We start from the raw sequence: 24,761 nt of genomic DNA on the forward strand, positions 1-24,761 counted from the left end.
GATTTATATGCACAAATCGGAGGTCCCGTGTTGGCTGTAGGCCGTTTGACATCTTAAAGTATCCTAGTATAGGTAGTTTACTTTTCAGATTACAATTTCTCCCCTCCCTGTCCTGTGAAAACCATGTAGGCTTCTGTTATTCTGAATTATTCTGATAAATTGAAGAATGACGTTCTTATGGGCTGACAAAAAACTCGTATGTCTTAAAATAAATAGCCTACACTATTTAAAAAAAATAAATAAACTTGGATTATCTGGAAAATGCATCGTCACAAAGCAGAAAACAAGTGTTAAAATGGTTTTAGAGATCCGTGATTCTCACAGCACAGCGCTACTACAAGCATATGATGCATTTCTTTTGGTTTTGATAGGTCTTTTAGAAGTATTTTCACAGTGTGGTATTGGTATACTTTTACTTTGGTAAAGGATCTGAATACTTCCACAACAGTTTTTTTTTTTGTGCCTTAATTGCTTTTGTCACTATGTGTTGCTTTGTTGATTTCAATTTGTTATGAAGATGAGCTATATACAGTATGTATCAAGTATAATCATATAACAAACAGCAAGAATAAAATCAGGAAACAATAATAAAATACGTATATGCACATTAACACACGTATGCAATAGATCACTATATATAGTGAGTTAAACTTAAATTATAAGACAAAAGTGTTTTCAGAAGCTATTTAGGAGAAGATGCAGAGTTCTTGCTAATAATAATAATAATAATAATAATAATAATAATAATAATAATAATAATAATAATAATAATAATAATAATAATAATAATAATAATAATAATAATAATAATAATAATAATAATAATAATAGGTCACTTTGAATGTGCAAGTGGGCGTAGTCAAATACGTGTCATGTGAGTTGACACGGAAGTCGTCTTTATAAACTACATCCCGGAGTGGCCGGAGATGATTGGTCGGCTCTGTCGGTCCAGGTCCGCGGTCCCCGGTCCCAGCCAACTACCTAGGCAGGGTCGTAATTAAACTTTAGCGTCAAAGAAAGTAAACGCATAGCTAAATAGCCGAAACCACAATTCCCAACAGGCTCAGGGAGCGTTTACGTTGATTTGTAGTCTCTAACAGAGACCAAATCGCTTGTGTACATCTGCTGGTGGTGGTGATGGCAAGTGGCAGGACACGCAGCGAGTGAGGTAAGACAAGTTGCCATGCTAACTACTGCTAAGCTACACGGGGTTCACTAACTTGGTTAACGTTAGCTAACCATTCATGGCTAAGTTAGCTAGCTAAATTAGCTAGCTCAGCTAAGTCCCATGTTGTTCTTGGTATTGTTGTTTAACGTTAGTCTTATCAAACCAAACTTGAATTTAATAACACGGTGTTTCTCGGCAGAAGTGTGCAGCAGAACATAATGCTATGCATATTAAAAAAGCAGGGTGATGTAAATACATGGAGTAAATGGTGGTAACGTTACATGTTGCATGCGACATAACGTTAGATGAAAATGTGTGTCATGTAATGTCAGTTTTTGATTCCACTCTCCTAACGTTAACTGACTTTTCCTGCTACAGCTGTGTTTACGTGCTCTCTCGGCTCCGGTTGCACTCGTCCCTCCAGCGAGATTGAACAAGCCATGCCAGTCCTGGCTATGGCAGAGCCTGTGCTTGATCACCAGAAACGGTTTCAGGCTGCTGTGGATGTGATCCATAACCTCCCCAAAAATGGTATGTACATGTACATGTACGTGTGTGTGTGTGTGTGTGTGTGTGTGTGTGTGTGTGTGTGTGTATGTATGTATGTATATGTATATATGTATATATATATATATATATATATATATATATATATATATAATTTATTTTTTTAGACTTTGAATGCAATCTGTCACGTCATATTTTTCTGTAAATAAAAAGTGTCTCCTCGTGATTTGTTGAACATTCTATCCAATATGTACTGTTGCAAATAAGAAGGCAACACTAAACTGTCATTTATTTTCTTTCAATGGAGTGACCAAACACCACTGGTAAAAACTTGTGACACAATGCTATTGCATTAATTGATTAATATTGTCAGTTCTATTGCCTTAATATGTAAACAAGAAACATGAACTCTTTCTGAACACTTGTTTCTTGACGTTTCCAATCACCTAAAATGAAAATGAGCTTCTAGTTTCCCAATTCTATACTCATGTACTGTATGTGTCTGCCCATGACAACTGAAATATGACCCCCATAGTCACTAGTGATATGCGGTCCTTTGTCCAGGTAAATGGAGGAATAAGCAAACACACCTAATGAATGTCTGTTATCTTGCAGGTTCGTACCAGCCGTCCTATGACGTCATGCTGCGTTTCTACAGTCTATACAAGCAGGCGGTGTGTGGACCCTGTACAGTGTCTCGACCTGGCTTCTGGGACCCAGTGGGTCGCTACAAATGGTCTGTATGTGTGTGCAGGCGTGTATGTCATTGTAATCAGAGTCAGGTTAGTTTTTAGTAGCAGACACACCAGCTATTTAGTTGCTGTTGTAAGTGCTCTTCTTTCCTATTCCAAAAGAACGCCATGCAGTTTATTCTGTACATAATTTTTTGAATGTGGTGTTTTTTTTATTTCATTTGGCCGGCAGAGATTGGAAAACACATTTTATCTGCATTTTTGCATGGAGTTTGGTATGATATTCTCTCTGTGGGTTAGTTAGTCTGCAGGTATAAATCCCAGGTAATTCAGCTGATCTCCACGCCTTGTCAACCAGTGTCATAGAGGGCTTTTGTTGAAGGTTTCAAGCCAAAGACCTGTTAGTAGTTTATAAAGAGCAGCAGCATTGGTTTTATATTGCAAGTTGGGGCACAGCTTCATGCAAACTTATTTCTTATTTCGTTCTACTGAAGTCAACAGAAGTTGTGTTGCTCAGTATATTGATGGAGAGAGGATCAGTGTCTTGCTTAAGGAAATCTTGATTGGACACATGGCCTAACACTGAGGCTAATGAGGGGTTTGAACTTGACTAGGTCACAAACGTATCCTGTCTGTTCAGTTGACTCCTAATAGATTAAAAAGCTGTAAGCTAATCCTTAAACCGATTGCTGCTTTAAGCAAACATTCGATTGTGTGTATCTTGTCTTTCTGTAGAGCATATTGCATAGTAGGGGTGGGAGAAAAAATACATACAGCATAGTATCGCAATATTTATTCATTTATTTATTCTATTATGTTTATAATAATAGAATGTGTTGGTCAGTTTGTCTGCTTGACAATCCCATTTTGCAGCAATACAATTGAAGTGAGATGGACAAACAGCGATAAAACAGATGTTGACAAAGTTTCCTTTTGGGGACATCATTTGAAATTGGGGAAAAAACTGAAATCGGAAAAAAGGTAATAAACTGCAATATATCGCAGAATATTGCAATATGGTTAAAATTGCAATAGTATCGTGACATAAGTATGGTGATGGTATCGTGAGGCCTCTGGTGATTCCAAAACATCCCACGAGTCTGATAGAATTGGGGGAAATTGAATTGGGAAATTATGATGAAACTTTCTTGGCATAGTACATAGAATGGTTAGTTGCTTTGCTTGATCAGTTACTCCAGTATCAATCAATTACTATATATATATATATATATATATAAATAACAAATGCCATCAATTCTGTCTCCCAGCTTGTCTTAGTGAGGATTTGGTGCTTTTCTCTGTTTTATAGTATTATACATTGAGTAGCTTTGGTTGACATTTTGTAGACTAGCCTATATGTTTAAATACATAATCTAAGTCAACAGACTAATGAGAAATGAAAATACTCCTAAGGTAGTTTTGTGTTGTTGGAATTTTAAGATGAATAGTAACCAACAAATGTTAAAGTAACATTTGTAACTGACGGGTGAGATAGTGTCATTGCTAATCAAATCTTGAAGGACTACATTTTGTGTTAAAGCTGTTACACACCAACCAGACGGCCGACCGTCAGCAGAAAAGGCAGTTGGACTGATCAGTCGGGTCCCCGGAGGTCCAAAAAAATGCCTCAAAACACACTGAGGCGACGCCGACTTGAGCGTACGCTCTGCGCGTGCATGAGTAATACGTCTCCATAGCAGCAGGCGGCACTTCTCTGTATTGTTTCCCAGAAAATAAAAACCGGCAGGTGATTGGACGAACGCGTCACGTGGGTCTTTTTTCTCCGAAAATTCACAGACTGTCATGGCGGCTTGTTCAGAATACGATCTGATATTGTACTAAAATAGTTCACCGAAAACATTTTAAGAGAGAAATAGGCCGTGCAGTTGCTGAATCTGTCTTCATTTCAGATCGACAAAGGTCAGTTTAAAAGATTTTCGTCAGATTTTGAGAGGCTCATCCGCTCGTCATTTCCGGGTGAGTCCCGACTACCCTGTCTCCGACTGAGCATGTCAGGTCGGCCAAAATAAAGGCCGACGGCACGGAACACAGCGAACAGACTCGAGTCACTGACCTCGCCAGACTGTCCGACGGCCGCTAATCAGGTTGGTGTGTCAGGGCCCTTAGGCAACCATATTATCTCCTTGTGTTTATTTAACCAAGTCTCATTTTTGGGACACTGCGAAAATTGGATGAGAATTGACATAGCGTAGTACAGTACACTCTGGGGTGAAAAGTACTGCAGTTTAATCTGATGTGGTGTGATGGTGTCTGTGTCAGGGATGCCTGGAGACGCCTGGGAGAGATGAGCAGTGAGAGTGCCATGGCAGCATACGTGGACGAGATGAAGAAAGTAGCACAGGAGGTACATGACCGATGTATTTCATTCATATAATATAGGGGTGCCACCATTTTTGATTTTGAATCGAAAATTGATCGAAAAATGAGCTTTTGATTATTGAACTCAGAAGCAGGATCGGTGATTCCCCCAGTATTTTGTTTCTCTCCTCCCCGGCCACATCGGAAGAAAAAACAACACGCAGCGTGGCCGAAGAGAGATGAGGGAGAAAGACTATGGAGAGAAGTCTCACTGGGTTAGGTTTTAGTAATCTCATCGAATGAAAATACATCTTATGAAGTTGTTTATGTCGAAATCTGGATGAGAGATTTTTATTTAGTTCAAAGGGTACCAGAAAACGTACAAATGGTGCTTCACAACCTCCCAACTTCCCTGCTTCAAATTGTTCTTTATAAATTAGAATAAAATACTTTTAAATTATTCTTTTGCATTAAACCCATGCAAAGACCCCATACACTAAAACGCAGCCATACACTGGAGAGGCCTAAGTTTGCATCTGATCTTCACTTTGACAACGTTCTTATGGAGGAAATATTTATTAATAATTCAAATTGAAAGTCCAGAGAGAAAACAAAGCGAGATCAAATTAAAGATATTGTTTTTAAATTTTCCATTTGGCTTTTCCGTTTGGATTTAATATTTGGCTTTTCAATTTAACATTGGCTTTTCATTTGGACTTGACACATGTCAATGTAAATGAGGAGGCGTGGCCCAAAGGCTGGTGGGAGGGTCTGAAACGAAAGGGGTGCAGAGGCACCTTATGAACAGCAGGGAGAGCTGACTGCTGGGGAGCTCACTGTTGAGCATCTGTCTGCAGCTTGGCCACCAGGCTGGCTTGGCCTCTTATTTCACATGACAGAAACTGATGATGTAGGCTAAACACAAACAACATTTCATGCAACAACAGTGAAGTTTTCATGTAGTTACTATAATTGGGCCCGTGTTAGTGAGGACTAGATTAGGACTGTATTTAAAGCTGATTCTGGTTAAAGCTGATTCTGGTTTCCAACTTCTCTCTTTTGATGTTTTATTTAATTAAGCAACAGTACAAACATGGGTGTGGGTAGCTCTGCTACGTGTGTTTGTGTGTTGTCAGATCTCGAGGACACACACACACAAAATCTCAACCGGGTAGTCATCGTCCGAACTGCGACCTCTCCTTTTTTTCTCTCACTTTTTTCGCCAGGTGGTGCGCGGTGTGAGGTGCGTGTCCGCGCTATTCTCTGACATGTACTCCCAACAATCACTCCAGATTGACGGCCTTTTGTACAGCTCGTGTAGGCTACTTTTTCGTTCATTTGATTTCCGATTTTGAAATGATATCCAAATTTGATATCCAAACTTCACTGTTGTTGCATGAAATGTTGTTTGTGTTTAGCCTACATCATCAGTTTCTGTCATGTGAAATAAGAGGCCAAGCCAGCCTGGTGGCCAAGCTGCAGACAGATGCTCAACAGTGAGCTCCCCAGCAGTCAGCTCTCCCTGCTGTTCATAAGGTGCCTCTGCACCCCTTTCGTTTCAGACCCTCCCACCAGCCTTTGGGCCACGCCTCCTCATTTACATTGACATGTGTCAAGTCCAAATGAAAAGCCAATGTTAAATTGAAATTGAGAAGCCAAATATTATTAGCCAAATGGAAAATTTAAAAAAATATATTTTTAATTTGATCTCGCTTCGTTTTCTCTTTGGACTTTCAATTTCTCTTTGGACTTTAAATTTGAATTATGAATAAATATTTCCTCCATACGTTCTTGTTGCCAGCTGTCTTTTTGTTTTGTCATCTCCAACCACTGGGCTGCCTACCGCCCAAGTCGCCCACCTATTTTTAACAGCCCGCCCTAATATAGCAGGCTAGAACCGGCCCTTAGAAGAGAACCAACTTCCTCCTGCTTCCTTGAAGTCACTGGTGTGGCAACATTTGTGCCTTCCTGTGAGTGATGGAAACAAACAGCCAAGGTAAAGCATGTGGGCTCCGACGGGACTCCATGGTGTCTTCAGGCACGCATTGTTAAATGCAGCACTGTAAAAATAAATTTAAAAAAAACTCTGAGAAACTCAAGCTGTTGTTACAAAGTAACCTAGTGCTATCTTATTGTGGCATTGCCATCACTGCTTAAAAATAAAATAAAATCAGAAGTCGAATCGTGACACCCCTATTCAATATAATATTATACGCTCATGATCATAGAACATTTCTGGCATGTAATTACACCATACACACGGCAGAAAACACCAATTACATTTTAATGAACGCCCCCAAAGAATGAATAAATAATTTCTGAAGAAGTGCCCAGCAGCAGCTGAAATCTCAGTTGAATGCCAACAGCTTGGCCGTGTGTTCGGGGCTATTACCACTGTTGCATTTGTTGGGTCAGGTTCTACTTGTTTCTGCAGTTCAGAATAACATGGTGAGCATGAAGTGAGGCATTAAAAAGAGGATGCATAAATGACTCTGAGCGTGCTGCCTGGTCAGAACAACACGGCGATCAATAAAGGTTTCCACTGACTCGGCAGGTCATCGACAGCATACCCATGACTGAGAAGACGGCCTCGCTCTTCCACCACTTCGAGCCTCTCTACCTGGTGATTGATGACATGCCGCGGCCTCCGGAGTCCCTGCTCACACTCCAAGAAGGTCAGTGACCCCGAGGGTGGGCCTCCAGCCAGCATTGCCTGAGCAGCTGACATCTGCTGGGAGACAACGACGATATCTGATTAGAAATGCGATCTGCTTCTGTCAGTGCGCTCCACGCCTGACAAAATTGCTTCTAATTAGGGGTTGACCGATCATTGGTCGATCCCTACTTCTAATACACTTCACATACTTCAGTATTTTCATTTTATTAGGTTTTGCCACCACTCCAAGAGCACTAATGTTCAGGCGTCTCAGCAGCCCACACATGAGATTTCATTTTCTCAGATTAATAATTAATGAATTAATCTTTTGATCATGATTGAAATTAAATTAAACTTCATTTTTAAAGGTGCAGTAGGTAAGACTTATAAAACTACCTTTCTGTCATATCTGCTGAAACTGACCCTATGTTCCAGTAGAACTACATGAAGCAGGTCATTTAAAAAGAATCCAGCTCCTTGTTGCAAAAATCCACCGCTCCCTGTTCAGATGACCAATCAGGGCCAGAGGGGGTGTCTAACTGCGTGTCAATCACTGCTCATGCACATGCATTCATTCTCCCTTGTGGGGGGAGGGGCTTAGGAGACCGTTTTGGGCTTTAGCAGAAAGGGGGGAGGGACTGAGAAGTTGTCGATGTTAAAATGTTTTGGCTAAGTCCTGGATCTTCACAATCCTACCTACAGCACCTTTAATTGGTCACATACACACAGTACAGTGTAGTGATATTATGCCCATCCTAAGTAGTAGGAGCGGTGGACAGCTATAAATGCAGCATCCAGGGAGTGACTTGGGGTTCAGTGCCTTGCTCATGGACACTTTGACATGTGGCTGTATGTAAGGGTCTTTGTCCATTACTTTACTGTAGGTGTGAAAGGCAGTGAGCATGCTGACAGGCCAACAGAGCTGAAGGATGAGGCTCAGGAGCACGGTGGCCCTGAGGAAGCTTCTTCTCTGCCAGACGGGTCAGACCCAGATCCCGAGTTCAGCCTGTCTGAGGTTATAGACCTCACTGCCAACACCGTCTCTAATGGTACGTGATGAATGGATCCACTAAGCCGTCTGCTTTTTTTAAAAGTTTGGGTTCCGCACCAGCCTTTCCAGGTCATTTTACAGAGTTTCTGCGGAGTCTTAAAAAGTCAAAACATTTTAAAATCTAAATTTTAGGCCTTAAAAAGTCTTAAAAATATTGTGTTCTAGGTGTTAAATAATTTTAAACAGGTCTTAATTTTCCTCCGTCAATGCAACTCTAGCTCTAATGCTCTTTGATGGTGTTGTTATTCTTTCTTTCACTAGTCCAACTATAATTTAGCTGTATTACAACTACAAATGAGACCAACATGCTACTTGCAGCCAATCAGCTTCTGTGTTATTGGCGCGAGTCTCTTTCGGATTGTACCAAAGACAAAGGGGGAAGTGCAAGTTTAGTGATACTTGGCTTAAAAAAAAACAACTGAATTTAGGGCTCAGTTGATGTTGTGATAAAAGTTTTAAATGTCATTCATAATGGTCTTTTAAAAAGGTCTTAAATTTGACTTGGTGAAACCTGCAGAAACTCTCTTTTAGTAGAGACCTGAGCCCACAGTGACACACCAGAACAACGTAAACATGGCCCAATCGCTTCTTCTCCGTCCTCTTTTCAGTGGCCAACATCTGAGGCGTGGGACAGACAGCCTCGTTGACCAAATCATTATTTCATGGTCACGTCGTCTGACGAAATCCTGAATACAGTTTGAAAGCTGTGCTGTATCATCTGTTGTATCATCATTTCAAATGAGTAATCCCAGAGAACATTAAGAGACTATAAAACAGTCTTAACTTTGCTGTCACCCAGACGACTGTGACTGGGCAGCTACAGACACTTTAGATTATATGAGGCTAAATATGGTCTTAAATTTAGGAGATGGTAATATGACTTGTCCTGGTTTTAAAGGCTACGTTACAGTAAAGTGACATCATTTTTTTGAGCTTACTAGACGAGCAGTTTTATTTGCCTTTACACACTTAATATATCGATGTTATTGATGACTATCTAAAATCTAATTGTGTAAATATTTTGTGAAAGCACCGACTGTTAACCCTACAATATCGACATCTAAGTCTTTGGACAAGAATTTTGGGTTACACTTTACTTGAAGGTATCTACATAAGAGTGACATGACACTGTCATGAACGTGTCATAAAACATAAACAAGTCATAAACGTTTATGACATAACTCTTCTTTTAGTAAGTGTCATTCAGTTTTTGTCATGACATGGTATGGTTAGAGTTAGGGTTCATTTGTCATGACAGACTCTTATGTCGATACCTTCAAGTGAAGTGTTACTGAATATGTGATGTTTGATTTTCTCTATTGCCCAGCCCTAGTTACAGTTCCTATAATGGTCCCGTTTATCATCCACTAAAAATTTTGTTTTGTAAAACTAATGTTTTTTTTTTTCTTCAAACACCTTTATGAATGGACTATTCTGCTTTCTGTAACAACCCCCCCCCCCCCCCCCCCCCCTGCAGACTCTGGTGTGTGTGAGGGTTTGGTGTTAACCAGCGACTCAGAGAGTGAGATCTTCTGTGACTCGGTGGATTCAGTGGAGCAACTGGACAACCTCACGGTACGACTCGCTCACATCCTCCAACAGGTGGATGCAGCACGCGTGGCAACAAATTAACATCACTGCAGAGTATCAGACCCAGTACAGCTAACATTCCCCCGAGCGGGAACAGGAAATATAAAGGTGTACAGAGTTTCACTATTTGCAAATGAGACTTATTTCAAAGCTTTTCTTTACCAGATTCCAGTTCCAGTCAAGACCAATGGTTTTCCCAACGGCCATGTGTCGCCGGAGTCCTCTCCTGTCCGGAGCCTTCAGCTGGAAGGCGGTCTGGAGGTCCGACAGGTCGGGGCCGGTCAAGGTGGAGAGGGGGCCGAGGATGGGAAGGGTCCGGGTCCCAACAGGAGGAGTCGAGACTCCGGGCGGGAAGGTTCCTACCACAACTGGAGAGAACGTAAGCGGGTAACATATGGAAGTAGGGCCGGGCGATATGGAGAATATCAAATATCACAACATTCTTTACCAAATACATCAATGTCTATATATATATATATATATATATATATATATATATATATATATATATATATATATATATATATAGTTGACAATTGGTTGGTATTAGGGCTGTCAAATCGATTTTGAATCAAATCGTGAGCCTAAAAATCAATATCGAATATTTTCCACTTACCATAACTACAATATCTAAAGTTGAAAACGATATCTAGTCTCCTATCACGATATCAATATAATACTTTTATTTCCCAGCCCTATATGGAATGTTCAATATTGGAAAAAATATATAAAATACTTCATGAAATGAACAATTATATGAATAAATTGTGTAAAAGCTAGAAATTTATATTTGTGAACCAATTGAAGTTATTAGAACTAGTCATGACATTTTTCATTAACATTAATAAGACTGACTATATACTAGTAAAGTGTTAACTAAATGAAATTATTAAATAAATAACCTAATTGTATAAAATAAATAAAAACATGGCCGCAGTACGTCCCTTCAGCCCCGTTGTTACTGTGGCTATATGTGTTGTACGTCTGAGTAATGGGTGTTAAATAACCTGTGGTGGTGTGTGTGTAGGTGGCGTTCCTCAGGGCGGTCCTCGGTGGGGGCCCCCGGGCGGGGGTGGAGCGGCTGGGCGAGGCGGAGGCGACGGCTCGGAGGGGGGGTCGGAGAGGCTGCAGGACGCCCAGCTCCAGCAGCAGATCATGCTGGCCCTGCGGAGGCTCCGGGAGGACATGAGGAACGTGATGGAGCGCCTGGAGGTGGTGGAGAGGCTCGCCGCCACACACGTAAGCACCATCAGAATCCGAGAAGTGCGTATCGCCACAATGAGTTCCACTTATGTTGAATTTGCCTTGGCGAATGGTGCATACATACCGACATATTAAATATTAATATGAAATGAACAATAAATACAGAAACAAAAATAACTACAAAACAAACAAAATAACTGTTGCATGAGGAAAAAAAGAGGCTGAATGGGTTGAGTGCAGAATGTGCAAATATTATGTGCATTGGGCAGATGTAGAGTCCAGGACGAAAGTTAAAGGAGAATTCCGGCCAATTTTTACGTTAATCTTGATCGCTATAGCTACGCGAGTACTTTCGATAGAAAAACCCCCGACCCGAATCAGTGCAGGTAACACGGAGAAGCTGCAGCTACGTACTACAAGCGTCCCCTGAGCTAAAACGGCAGTTGTCGGGGCAGGTTTTAGAGTGCCTTTGTGCCTCTTAACAGACACAAAATGCAATTAATATGTCTGTGCCACATGAACAGGGCCCTTACGTGTCAAGATGCATTTTCAACTCAGACATTGTTTAAATTCACCTACCCTGGTCCCTGTCTTCGTCTACCTGTATTCCCCCCTAAAATAAACAGTACTGCGGTAGTAGCTGTTAGCTGCCCTCCGGTGAGTGTGTACAGCTGGATAGCCGTTAGCTGCTAGCTGCCGTCCGGTGAGTGTATTCAGCCAGGCTTTTGTGATAATCATCCCAATAACAATCCACGGAGCGGCGGTGGTGTGGCTATGTCCTCCAGTTACTGAAGGCTAGCTTTAGCTTGCGTTTGGAGCATCAAGTTCATCTGCCTGTTTCCCCTCTGTCTGTCTCATTCTTTCTAACTCTTGTGAGGCTAGTTCTTCGTCTGTATACTCAGGTTCGAATAAATGAGGACGACCATCAAACTCAAAAGGTTCTTCCGTGTGTTGTATATCTGCTATATTCTCCATAGTTATGTTACTCCAAGCTTCTTCCCTTATAAACAACTCTGCTCTTCACTCTTCACACACTACGCTCCAATCTGCACACTACTGTTTACCTTTTCCTGCTACAACTGAATTCCAGCGTGATGCTACAGCTAAGCTTCAGTAACTCCATTACTGTGCAAGCCACAGACATCGTTTATCCCGTTTCCATGTAGTTACATAGTCACTGATATGGTCATAACCACGGCAGTGCTCAATTACCTATTTTGAGGGGGAAATAATCTAAATCTTTCGCTGCGAAGGCATGATCTGTCCTATGCAGGACATCCACCAGACCACCGGGCGCTCCGTGGATTGTTATTGGGATGATTATCACAGAATACTGGCTGAATACACTCACCGGACGGCAGCTAGCAGCTAACGGCTAACGGCTAGCTGGTTGTACACACTCACCGGAGGGCAGCTAGCAGCTAACGGCTATCAGCTAGCAGGGCAAGCTAGCTACCGGCAGGATCGAGACAGGGACCAGGGTAGGTGAATTTAAACAATGTCTGAGTTGAAAATGCATCTTGACACGTAAGGGCCCTGTTCATGTGGCACAGACATATTAATTGCATTTTGTGTCTGTTAAGAGGCACAAAGGCACTCTAAAACCTGCCCCGACCACTGCCGTTTTAGCTCAGGGGACGCTTGTAGTACGTAGCTGCAGCTTCTCCGTGTTACCTGCACTGATTCGGGTTGGGGTTTTTTTTCTATCGAAAGTACTCGCGTAGCTATAGCGATCAAGATTAACGTAAAAATTGGCCGGAATTCTCCTTTTAATCTAAAGTGACTAGTAGTGACTAGGTGTGTTTGGGGGGGGTTTAAGGAAGAAACCAATAGTGGTTTGATGTGCAGTCCTTCCAGAAGAGTTTTTTTGATTGTTGCGAGCAAAAATCCTTGATTATGCGTCACGTTTTATTAAAAAATGTGATGGACTATGTTATTTTATGCTATTTGATGCGATGAAATTGCGGGAACTTGCAAAAACTGTGGTGTCATCGTGGCTTCATGGCGGGGTTTGCTGCTTTTTGACGATGTTCACGTCGCGTAATTACATCACTTCATAACGTTCCCATGGCAACAGAAAAATGGCTGCTCTTGTGCGACGCAAACGCAACATTTTTCAACTTTCTGCTAAGATATATGGGACTTTTTTTGCAACGAAAATGCGGGGATTATGAAATCATGCGCAGAAATCGGCAATTTATGCGGCGAAAGTGCGGCGTATTTGAAAAAAATGTGGCCCCCGCATAAATATGCAGACTTTGGCTGATTATGCATTGAATTATGCGATCGCATAATCACGTTTTTCTGGAGGGACTGGATATGGTGCTTTTGCTGAGAAACTCAGTTTTACAGATCTGTTGACTAAATCAACTGATTACGAGTGTCAGTTGACTATGAATTTCTTTAGGCGTCCTCGTACCCAGCTCTAGTTTGATCAGTCATTTCCTGAAACGGCTGGTCACTGTAGTTTTCAAACAAACAGGAGGAAATAGTGACTTTGCACGGGGACTATTTTCAGCGGCGGATTGATCCACATTTGGTGCTCTAGTGACTATTTGTGGCAGCAGGAGTGTGTGTGGTGTGTGTGGGATTGAGTCAAAAATAAACAGTGTGTGTTCATGGTGATGAAGTAACATGTCACCCATTGCAACAGTGTGGCGCAGAGGAAGAAGAGGTATCGGGCTTTAGACCTACACACACACACACACACAAAATTTGGCACGTGAGATTTGCTGACTAAGAAAAATCGAGCATATCAGTGGACTTACCCTTTAAGGTGCCGTCAGTGCTGAAGCTCACTGCTGTTTCTGTGTGACAGGCCCAGAGTTCAGAGTGGAGACCGTGTCTACAGTGTTCAGCCTCAAAAGAGCAGGTAAGAGACAAGCAGCATCTCAGCTTAGGGCATATTCTGTATCGTAGTTAAAGGGTATCATTGGTATTTTTCAACCTGGACCCTTTTTTTAACCATGTTTTTGTGTATAAGTGACTGATAGCAGCAACCAACTTTGAAATTGGTCCGGTATAAAGCAAGACTGCTGCAGTTGGCAGTGGTTAAACAAGCTGCAGTGTCATGTTAACGGGCAATTGCGCGCCTTCAATTTCCGTCCACTAAAAGTTCTGTTTTTGCCGCTGACAGACTCGGATTAATATTCTAAATGTCTAACAACATTATGGAAAGGATCCCTACAGAGAGAGAGCTTTTAGTTAAAGAGTTAGGTCCTCTTTAAAGGAACACGCCAACTTATTGGGACTTTGTCTTATTCACCGTATCCCCCAGAGTTAGATAAGTCCAGACATACCCTTCTCATCTCCCTGCGTGTTGTAACTCTGTCTGACGCCCCCACCGCTAGCCTAGCTTAGCACAGATCCTGGAGGTAACCAGCTCCAACTAGCCTACTGCTCCCAATAAGTGACAAAATAACGCCAACATGTTCCTATTTACATGTTGTGATTTGTAGAGTCACAGCGTGTACAAATAACAAGGTCACTATGATTTTACTGTCTAGTAATTGTTGACTCTATTACTCCGACTCTGAGTGAACTCCAGGCGAACTCTCTGCTCCTCACCACGGGACTTCTCAGGTGCTGCCAGCAAATCTCTCCGCCCAAGTAGCAAAAGTAGCAGTGCTTCGCCTTCTGAGAATATAGTTCCCAGTTTGTATATGGTTAGAAGATGGCTGTGTCTCATGTGACCTTGATATTTGTTACACGCTGTGACTATAAAAATCACAACATGTAAATAGGAACATGTTGGCGTTATTTTGTCACTTATTGGGAGCAGTAGGCTAGTTGGAGCTGGTTACCTCCAGGATCTGTGCTAAGCTAGGCTAGCAGTGGGTGCGTCAGACAGTTACAACACGCAGAGATGAGAAGGGTATGTCTGGACTTATCTAACTCTGGGGGATACGGGGAATAAGACAAAGTCCCAATAAGTCGCCGTGTTCCTTTAACATGAAACGGCCCCGAAATCGGTAAGCTCACCAGACTTAAAATAAACAGTAATTTAAAATTACAGAAGTTACCCTTTAAAGTTACAATTTCTTTAGTTCTGCAGTATGTTACTACACTGTTGACTTTATTCTAAAACATGCTAAACTGAAGAGAATGTCTTTAAACTAACTGCTGAATGTGAGCTGTCTTGTAATTGCCGTCTATGGCCCCAGTAGCCAGTGTTACAAAAGTTACACCCACTGAATATGTAGCGACAGCAAGTTGTCAGATGTGTAATGTTCAGTTACAGTGAAGTCGCCCATGCCTGGTTTTAACCGGGGCGGATTGTGGATGTGTTGAGTAATGGGATGTTTGATTTTCCTCTCAGGAGGAGAAGTGGTGGCTGTTTGACGTGTCGGGTCAGACCGTCATCCTCTTCCTGGTGTGGCCGTTTGTTGCTCAGGGTCTGGTCTACCTGCTGAGGAGAGCGCAGAGGAAAGGTCGCATATCTTCATGAAGTAAGCTGCTGAAGACATTCAACCACTCACCTATAGCAATCCATCGGTGCGTGAAGTTTAATTTGTACAGCAGAAGGGATTGAATCCGATATGAATTCATCATTCCGTGCACTGAAAGGAGGGCGACGTTTGCCGACTTGCTGTCTGTCTGCTTGGAGGGCGATGTATCTGGCTGAGTTGTACAGCTCAGGATCCAGAAATCCTCTCTCACTCACTACAGCACATCATCTTTATTTAAATGATTCCAGTGTAATAAGCTGGTGTGTGTTGGGCAGCGGGAAGCAGATAATGAACATATTGTCTTTACCAAAGCTGGATCTGATCATGAGCCTAAGACACTGATTAAGCCTGAATAAAGACTTGGATTATATTAATATATTACTCAGTTTAATGAAACATGTTGTACATTCGACATATTCTATGTACTTTGGGGTTTTAGCTACCCTAACATCAATGTGTTTTGTAATATTAAGAATATTATCAAAATTGCACAATGCAGCCAAAGTATCGGCTTTCAAATGGAAGAAGTGGATGTACAGATGTCTTGCTAATAAGTCATGTAGTTGTAATAATGCCACTGTCTCGCTGCTATGGGAAGGGCTGAGATGACGATCGCTACACTTGTCATTTAATTGTAATCTTTCAGATCAGATTCTTGACCAGAGTCTCTTTTGACTTATATTTAAGTCTTACAATGAAATGGTCTTTTCAGTGCAACGTTGCTCTCCTAGACTGCTTGTGTGCTAACTGTACATTGCTTACAACTTCTGAACAGTCGCACCTATGTATCTAATTATGTAGATCAAATGTCAATAATGAACTAAATCCGATTTGTTTTATCGCTGGAGTCAACTATTGGGAGGGTGTAAAATACACTGCAATGACTAGTGTAATTGAGACTGTCACCAAATGATGGAAGAACTGTATCAAAACTGCCCTGTAATGTAACAGTCATGTATAATATTAATGCATGAGCTCAAATTAAAAATCTATATTGAATAGAAGGTTGGGTTGTGTCAAGTCTCAGTGGTAAATATGAAGAATGTTAACCACATATTCTAGCCTAAGTGAACTAGTCAGTGAGCTACTTTTGTTTTAGGGTGGTTGGGTGTGTTTTGATTAGTCTCACTTTGCCAGATCTGACTAGTCCACACAGCATTCTGGGATGGGGAAAAAAACGTGCTCTGGTTTATTGGCATTTCTTTAAACCAATCACAATCGTCTTGGGCGGGGCTAACAACGGATGCAATGACGGCGCCTCTGCTAAATAGTCTCGGGAAGGAACTTGTTTTGGTGGAACATGTGTACGTTCAAAAGCAAGGACAAGTCGTGCAACAGAAAACTCAGATTGGACAGATAGTCTAGCTAGCTGTCTGGATTTACCCTGCAGAGATCTGAGGAGCAGTTAACCATAGTCCTCACAAATCCACGAAAATTAAGTTTGCAGCATCCACCCAATATTAGCGCTCACCACAAATACTTGTCAAAATATATATATATTTTTTTTAATCATTTTTATTGGTAACAAGATCAAAGTCTAGCATCTAGGCTGGCTACCAGGGACCAAGTCTTCCTGTAGGAGATTGAGGAGGAGATGCAGTCGGATCAGGCGAGCGACGACGGTTCCGAGACTGTTTCAGTAGAAATGCTGAAACATCAAATTCTGCTGCCCAAAACGACAAAAATCCTTTTGAAAGAATGTTTTTCATTTAAATTCAAGAGGGCCAATAGTATCATCATGCAATGCCAGATGTGCCTGCCAAAGGTGACTGAACTGGCAGCATTCAATAACTCCACATCTGATCTGCAGAAACATGTTTTTGTAAGTATTTGTGCATTGGTACTTCAAATGAAGTTTTCACGACTAATAGCAAATTGCCAATTAGCAAAACGTTGTCGTGGCATTGCTAATTTTTGTCTAGCACTATCAACCCGTAGGACAACGTATGTAGGACACTGGCTAAATTAATTCACACACATCTAATTAGCTCATACGGGCTACTTAGGTGTGTAGAAGCTAGCTGCGAGTGGACATTAGTCTCGGTTGAACAAATAGGCTGTGAGCCACCAAAATTGTCACCGGTTTGAATGTAAACGAGCCTTTGAATTTACAGTCTCATCAGATGTATCAGCAATGTGAATGGTAAAGGGAGAGCTCAGTTTTTTTTGGAGAGGATTGTAGCATGAGGCACTTTGCCTGCTGTGACATTAATCATTGTAGGGTAGCATTCTAGGTCACTCAGCACTTCCAGTTTCCAAGAGCAGATTGTTGTCCTTTTACATTTGTATAGATTTTTTTCTTTAATTAAAAACAAAATAGTTTGGGATTTATGACCCCTTGTCCTATTTTCACTACATGGGAGAGATTTCCCACCCCCCAGTTTTTGGGTAACTTTTACACTACTTATTACTTTTACTTGAGTAATTTTTCAGATAGATAATTTTACTTCGCTTGTACTTGAGTAATATTTTATCAAAGTATTGGTACTTTTACTTGAGTACAATATTTTAGTACTTTTTCCACCTCTGCCAAATTCCCAACAGCTCCCCCCATGGGTATACATGTTCTGTTCGGCCGGATGTCCGTCCCCGTCCTCTGTCTCTGTGTCAGCGTTCTAACCTCTGGTGGATTTGTGAGGACTATGGTTAGCTGCTCCTCAGATCTCTGCAGGGTAAATCCAGACAGCTAGCTAGACTATCTGTCCAATCTGAGTTTTCTGTTGCACGACTAAAACTACTTTTGAACGTACACCTCCAGCAAAACAACTTTCCCGAGACTATTTAGCAGAGGCACCGTGGCTCTGTTGGGCACTTAGCGCCGCCCAAGACGATTGTGATTGGTTTAAAGAAATGTCAATAAACCAGAGCACGTTTTTCTCCCATCCCAGAATGCTGTGTGGACTAGCCAGACCCTCCTCCACAGCGCTGTGGAGGAAGGTCTGGCAAAGCGAGACTAAGTTTTGAATAACTCCTGGATAGGATGTGCAGTCCCTATAATATTATACTGATATTCTATGATAAATCCAACCATACTGCATCAAAATATCGGATGTATAGGAATATACAAGGGTTGAAATAACGTCTTAAACTCCATGCCACTCAGTTTTACCATCAAGAGACACAGAAGACAACTGATTTCACAGGCTGAGTTGCACCGACCATGATTGGTAAACTGACCTTTATGTAAAATCAGTGGAGTGCCTCATTACTTCGGGCTAATGCAGCGACTGTTTCTCCTCCGATTTCTGGAGGTAGATGGATCTTAGCGGTGAACTGAAGTGTTAGAATATAATTCTGTTAACTGAAGAGGTTTATGATGTTAGTACCTGAGATGGCTTGAATTCACTTCATCTTTTCAGTCTCATTACATCGTTACACATACTGCTGTGAAACTAGAGGCTGTCTTAACATTCAGCTTGCAATGATTATTGTTACACTGTGGGAGGTAAAGTCCCATTTGAATTTACTTAATACCCATATTTGAATTAAAAAAAAATAAACAACCCCTCTTCCAAAACAAATAATTTAATATATTATGTATAATATTTATATACACAGGTTAACTTAACAAGGCTTTGTACAACTGTTACAAAATTGGTCCACGCATAGTCACCCACGTCCATAAAGCACATGCACACATAGAGAGGACAGACTGAGTCTAGATATGATTAAGACAAACATAGAGTCTGTTTGGATGACAGTGGTTGGCAGTACAGTTTGGTTCAGTTCATTTTTTTTTTTTCTTTTTCCAGATTTAGCAAAACTCAAGTTTTGTTAATGGGAGCAAAAAATACTGAACATGTGAAAAGGAAAAAAAAAGCTAAAATATCACTCAGGTAAGACTCTGGTTTTGGATTTAAGGAGGTTATTTACACACTTTTAACTGCTCCCATGGCAATACTCTTAGCAACACTGACATAATGTATAAACTGGAGACGCACTGTTCTCATAGGTTCTCTCTTGGCTCCTTACTGCGGAATTTGTACAGTTACCCAAATAGAAAACAAATTAAATTTTGGCATGACTTTGCATAGCTGCCTTAAACACTTTGCTCCTCTGATGAAACAGGCGTTAGTATCCTCAAAGCTCAGGCCCTCCTCCCCCAACATACTAGCCACAGGGGAGCACAGTAGGCCTGCGTTGAACACTTAGTTTGCATATTTATATACGTCACTGAACCCATGCACGCATTTTTTTTAGTCCACGGATGCATTGGCATAATGCCAAAGTCCCACCATCCAGAGAGAGGGAGTTGTTTTGCTCCCACAGATCGTTGAAGTCCCCTTTAGATCCACAGGAAGCTTTGGAAGAGCTTGTAAAGGGCTGACGAGTAATCTGAAGTGTGGTTTCCTCTGAATTCAACATGGCATCATGACTTCGTGTAAATATACACGCCAACTTTCTTAAGCCAAGTGGCGTGTTATCTGTACGCTTTTTCAGCTATCCGCGTGTATGTCTACGCTGTATAGAGCGGGCGTACACATACACGCCACTTGGCGTGTTATCGCGAGAAGAAAGCTACGGTTGAGTTTAGGAAAAGAACGGGGTTGGCTTTAGTAAAAGAAGAAAGCGACAGTTGAGTTTAGGAAAAGAACAACAGGGTTGCCCTTTCATACTACTCGCTACGGCGTAAATTCACACGCAATCACAAGGTAATGTTAGTCAATGGAGGCCAAACGGCGTTGATAAGCACGCTAAAAAGCGAGTATGCGTCTTTATAACACGCCAATAATTGGTGTGTCATACATACGCCACTTCATGAGATCAGTCTGCTGAATCACTGTGCTGTACTCTGGCTGGTTTAAGTGTTCATATGTGATGTTTGACCATGTGGATATTGTCAAAGACATCACTAGTGAAAACTAGTGGGGGAAGACACCAGCATGTACAGCATGTTGCTGAAGTCTTTGCTGGTGAGGCTTAGTTGTAATAGTAGCAGCTCGGCTCTGGAGTTGAATTTGAAATGTCTGATATGGCTTTCTCAAATTTTTTACTCCTTTTAAATTTACAATTGAAGGGTTTTATTCCCCCCCAAAAAAAACTTTTTTGAACTAGAGACCATCTTGTGATGGTCTAACCTTAACCCCCTACATCCGGCGTCACACCTTGTACACACCTGTAAAGGTTTGGACTGCATTTTGTACTATCGCGGTGACACAATCTGTCAACAGACAGACATGTAAACACTTGGCAAAGTACTCAAAACCGCCTCTGTGGTAGCTACGGCTACAATAGGTTTCTCCAGGACAACATTTTGCCATGATGACATGCACACAGACTCGCAGAAAACAGTACCAGCGTCTCTGCCACGACTGGTAAATATATATGTTAAAGCCCCTACTGTTGCTGCATTCCATTTACCTCGGACGCCGGTGCTGGGAATGACGTCACACCCGAGTTGATAGTCTTCCAGTACAACAAGTCGTTAAGTGTTAGCTCTAGCCAGGTTAGCCACTGTTAGCAATACCAGTTAATAACATCGCATTACGCTGTATTTTGTGCAAATAACACTGTGGCAACATGTCCACAGACAGAAGATGGACAGGACTGAGTGCACGGCTGATTTCTTGAGACACAAATAAGACAGAAGTGGTATTCAACTGTAAAGTATATTACTACCAGGGCTTTAAATTGACACCCGCCAACCCGCCAAATGCTGGTAAAAACTAACTTTGGCGGATACCATTGTAAAGTTACAAGCCAGTTTGTCCGGCGATGAATGAAGCAAACAACAATGCGTCTGTTTGAAACGGCCGGCTGAAGAAAAGAAGTCAGTGTTTCCAGATTGGTCTGTTTTCCTCCAAGAAATTTGAGCGTTTTTGGCTTGGAAACGTAATCTTTATCTGGCAACGCTGCTTGTAGTACTAATCCTACATTTCCCATGAACACTATGTTGTAAAGTGTTATACAACCATTGGCTAGGTGGCTAGTGCGTGGTATCGATTATGAGCTACACTGAAACAAAGAAGATGAACGGAACAGCGCGAAACAAACCAAAGGAGCTGAAATAAAAGTATAGTTAGGAAAAAACAAACATTTGGCTAGCGTAAAATCTGATTGGCCGGTAACTTAAAAATCTACTAGCCAAGGTGAAGTCCTGATTACTACAGCTTTCACTACTGTTGACCTACTTCTACTACTGTTTCACCATGTTGGATTTTGTGGTCGGCTTTGCTCGGGTTACTGTGACGTTCTCCGACTTTCGAATTTGAAATTCCTGACTTGGAACTCGGAAATTCAAAATTCCGAGCACAAATGGAACGCACGCAACGTGTAGGATTTATAAAGTCCTTACATTGGCACCACCTAGTAGTTGTTTCAAGAATAGCACATTGACTACACAAATTTTCAACAAACAACTTCATCAGGTTGAAAGGTTTTCCTGTTTTAAAAGTCCGGGATTTCTTGCCATAACTTTTTTTGCCATTTCAGCATGTTGTTTTGGTGCGCGCGCCACTTTCTGGTGTGACTGTGCCTTAATAACGGCAGCTCAAGGTCAGACTATATCTACAACAGATGTGTGGAAGCGTAGCTCACAGGATCCCACAGGTGTTAACTTGAAAAACGTGAAGCTAAAAACGAGAATTTCCTGGAAATGGCAGGGTCTCAATTTGCCATGTTCATTGGGTGTGTGTTTGGTAAGTAAGTAAAGGATTAAAGATGATAAGTAAAGGATTAAAAATAAATGGCTTCAAAACTAGTTGAATAGTATAATTTGTATATTAATTTCTGAGTAAGCTTTTGTTTTTAAAAATCAAATGGACGTTATCTCATTTTGGAATGAAACGCTACAGCTGCACACAATGGCAAATCATTCCTTTTCCTTGAGATCTTGTCTCCAAGTTCCGTGCCAGAAAAACAGTACTGAAGAAAGAGTATTGAGCAATATGATGGACACTTGGCTTTAGAAGCAGGTAATCCAGTGTTTGTGAGTAAAGGGCAAGTACTTGGTACTGCATTAGTAGATGAGACAGTCAGGTTAAACAACCACCGTGTGACGACGCCACGCTCTAGTCTTGTCCCGTGGGCCCAGGGCCGATCTCCTCAGGACCACAGCCTGAGATCCCAGGGAGCTTTGATCTATCCATCCCGAGGAAGAGGAGGAGAGAGGGGGAGACTCCTGGACAAGATGAGGGAGGGGATCTTTTTGCTCAATTGACCCAGGACCCACAATTGATCCCTGAGGAACCCCAACACAGCCATGCTGACCTGGTGCACCCTCAATGACTCTGATCACCTCCACCCTTTCTGCTCTACATCCTCGGATTCTGTCCTCACTCCTGCATAGCTCAAGGTCTAGATTCATGGAAACAGCCCTTGTCCTCCCACCTCTTGTCTTCCTGTAGCGGACTGGCACTGACTGGTTCCAGTCTGGCTGATGGTAAAGGTTTGGAAGCCTGGTGGGGCAGATCCAGAAAGGGACTGTGGGGTGTCCTCTGGCCTGATTGTGAGGCCTCAAATGGGAAGGAGGATTAGACACTGTTGTGGGTCTCGGGTATGTGGCATGGATCTGATGGTCTGAGCAGAGGAAACTGTTGGGACAAAGTTGTGGTGCGTTTCTTCGCAAGGTTGTTCTCCACCTGTTGTCCTTCTCGAATTTTTTTGCACCGTTGTCCGTTAGGTTTCCCATGTCCTTTCCAGGCTCTTCCTCTCCAGACAATACATCTTTCCCCTCTGTGGTCTCTCTAGCTTTCACCCCAGTTTCCTTTTCATCCCTTTTTTTCTTTTTTAGGAATGGTATGTTCTCCCTTGACTGCCTCTTCCTCTCTTCTATCCTCTTCCTCCTCCCCTTCCCCTCCTCCCCCGTAGTTGCTGGTTTTGACTGGCTCATGCTCTGAGTCCTCGTCAGCGCTGCCGCCCTGCAGGTCGGTACTGAGGCATTTTTTACGTTTGCGGGTCACAGCAGAGATGATGGACTTGGTCAGGAAGTCCCTGGCATTCAGGTCCTTCTTGGAGAGCGAAGAAAGCTGAAAGGTTCAAATTCCAGTCAAATAATGGTCACTCCATACTTCATATTCAAGAATCCATGATCCTAACCCCAGAATAAAAGTAAGTGATTTCTTGCTTACCTTTGTCTTAAGTGAATCGCTGGTGGTGGAATCTATAAGAAAAGAAAGATGTGGATTAGAACCATGTCATCACTGGACAAGTGATGGTAATAGTGTTAGGAGTGATGCAAAGGTGTGATATCTGCATAATGACAGCACACACTGCCAATACTGCAATCTCTCAGGAGAACTCTAGCCATTATTTGAGAATTCATCTTTTAAATCAAAAACACAACAGCAGTTTTCTCTGCTTTTACTTTAAGTAGCAAAAATGGCTAGAGTTCACCTGTAATATCAGCAAATAGGGGTGTAACGGTACTCTAAAAGTCACTGTCTGAACAATAGGCTGTATAACTGAAAAGCATCTCTTATGCTATGAATTTGCATATGATTGGCACATCTGGATGATGCCATTGAATCTGTGTTAGAACGTTTAATGCGGAGTGGAGGAATGGCGACGCACTGTCCTCTCTCCGTTGTTGTTGTAGCTGACCGGGAACCCACAGCTCCGGCATTTCATTTGCGCTCACCATAGTGTGAGTGACTCGCACGCCAAAGGGTTTGTTGAGCTAATCTCAGCTGGGGGTGAAAGTTGCACTTGTTTCTGCATTATGTGCTTATATATATATATATATATATATATATATATATATATATATATATATATATATATATATATATATTAGGGCTGTCGGCATTAATCACGATGCGATTAAGGGCCGACGCGATCTGATAAAAAATTTTTCAATCGCATTAATCGCATGCTGGCATTTATTAATTTATTTTACACTTCACTCGGCTTTGCCTCGTGCCTAACAGGCTACTATTTTGACCCTTTGCAGCACCGTTACTTATCATCAAGCCACTTCCTCGTAACACATCCTGCTGCTGCAGGCTGCAGGCATGATGGAGAAAGACAGCAGCAATGAAATCCTGAATGGCGCTTTTTATTTTCCAAAACTCCCGGACGGCTCGTACATAAGTCGAAAGCCATATGCACGTTGTGTAAAGCCGAAGTAAAATATCACCGAAGCACGTCAAGCTTGAGCTACCACCTACGAAGCTAAGCATAGTAGTAC

The 24,761-nt window shown here is 41.8% G+C and overlaps 2 protein-coding genes across 2 annotated transcripts in view; one reads left to right on the forward strand and one right to left on the reverse strand.

Annotated features, from left to right (window-relative positions):
* Positions 1–916: 916 nt before the first annotated feature.
* acbd4 (acyl-CoA binding domain containing 4) lies at positions 917–16,638 on the forward strand. The gene is made up of 11 exons (XM_078279367.1): positions 917–1,168; positions 1,547–1,699; positions 2,291–2,411; positions 4,648–4,732; positions 7,241–7,361; positions 8,227–8,391; positions 9,871–9,968; positions 10,149–10,362; positions 11,011–11,222; positions 14,005–14,058; positions 15,505–16,638. Exons 2-11 carry the CDS (start codon positions 1,609–1,611, stop codon positions 15,631–15,633), a joined length of 1,290 nt encoding a protein of 429 aa, XP_078135493.1. The 5' UTR covers positions 917–1,168; positions 1,547–1,608; the 3' UTR covers positions 15,634–16,638.
* Positions 16,639–19,143: 2,505 nt separating this feature from the next.
* The window catches only part of LOC144536162 (rho GTPase-activating protein 23-like), a 98,852-nt gene continuing 93,234 nt past the window's right edge, over positions 19,144–24,761 (reverse strand). The window contains 3 exon segments of the mRNA XM_078279148.1: positions 19,144–23,354; positions 23,356–23,601; positions 23,704–23,735. Of these exon segments, the coding sequence (XP_078135274.1) occupies positions 22,614–23,354; positions 23,356–23,601; positions 23,704–23,735 (1,019 nt within the window). The 3' untranslated portion in view covers positions 19,144–22,613.

Source organism: Sander vitreus, chromosome 21 (assembly GCF_031162955.1).
Source record: "Sander vitreus isolate 19-12246 chromosome 21, sanVit1, whole genome shotgun sequence".
NCBI classification, from domain to species: Eukaryota; Metazoa; Chordata; class Actinopteri; order Perciformes; family Percidae; genus Sander; species Sander vitreus.

Coding starts and splice junctions, on each gene's coding strand:
- acbd4 (XM_078279367.1), top strand. CDS start 1,609: ATGCCAGTCCTGGCTATGGCAGAGCCTGTGCTTGATCACCAGAAACGG. Junction 1,700..2,290: donor CCATAACCTCCCCAAAAATG/GTATGTACATGT, acceptor GTTATCTTGCAG/GTTCGTACCAGCCGTCCTAT. Junction 11,223..14,004: donor AGAGGCTCGCCGCCACACAC/GTAAGCACCATC, acceptor TCTGTGTGACAG/GCCCAGAGTTCAGAGTGGAG.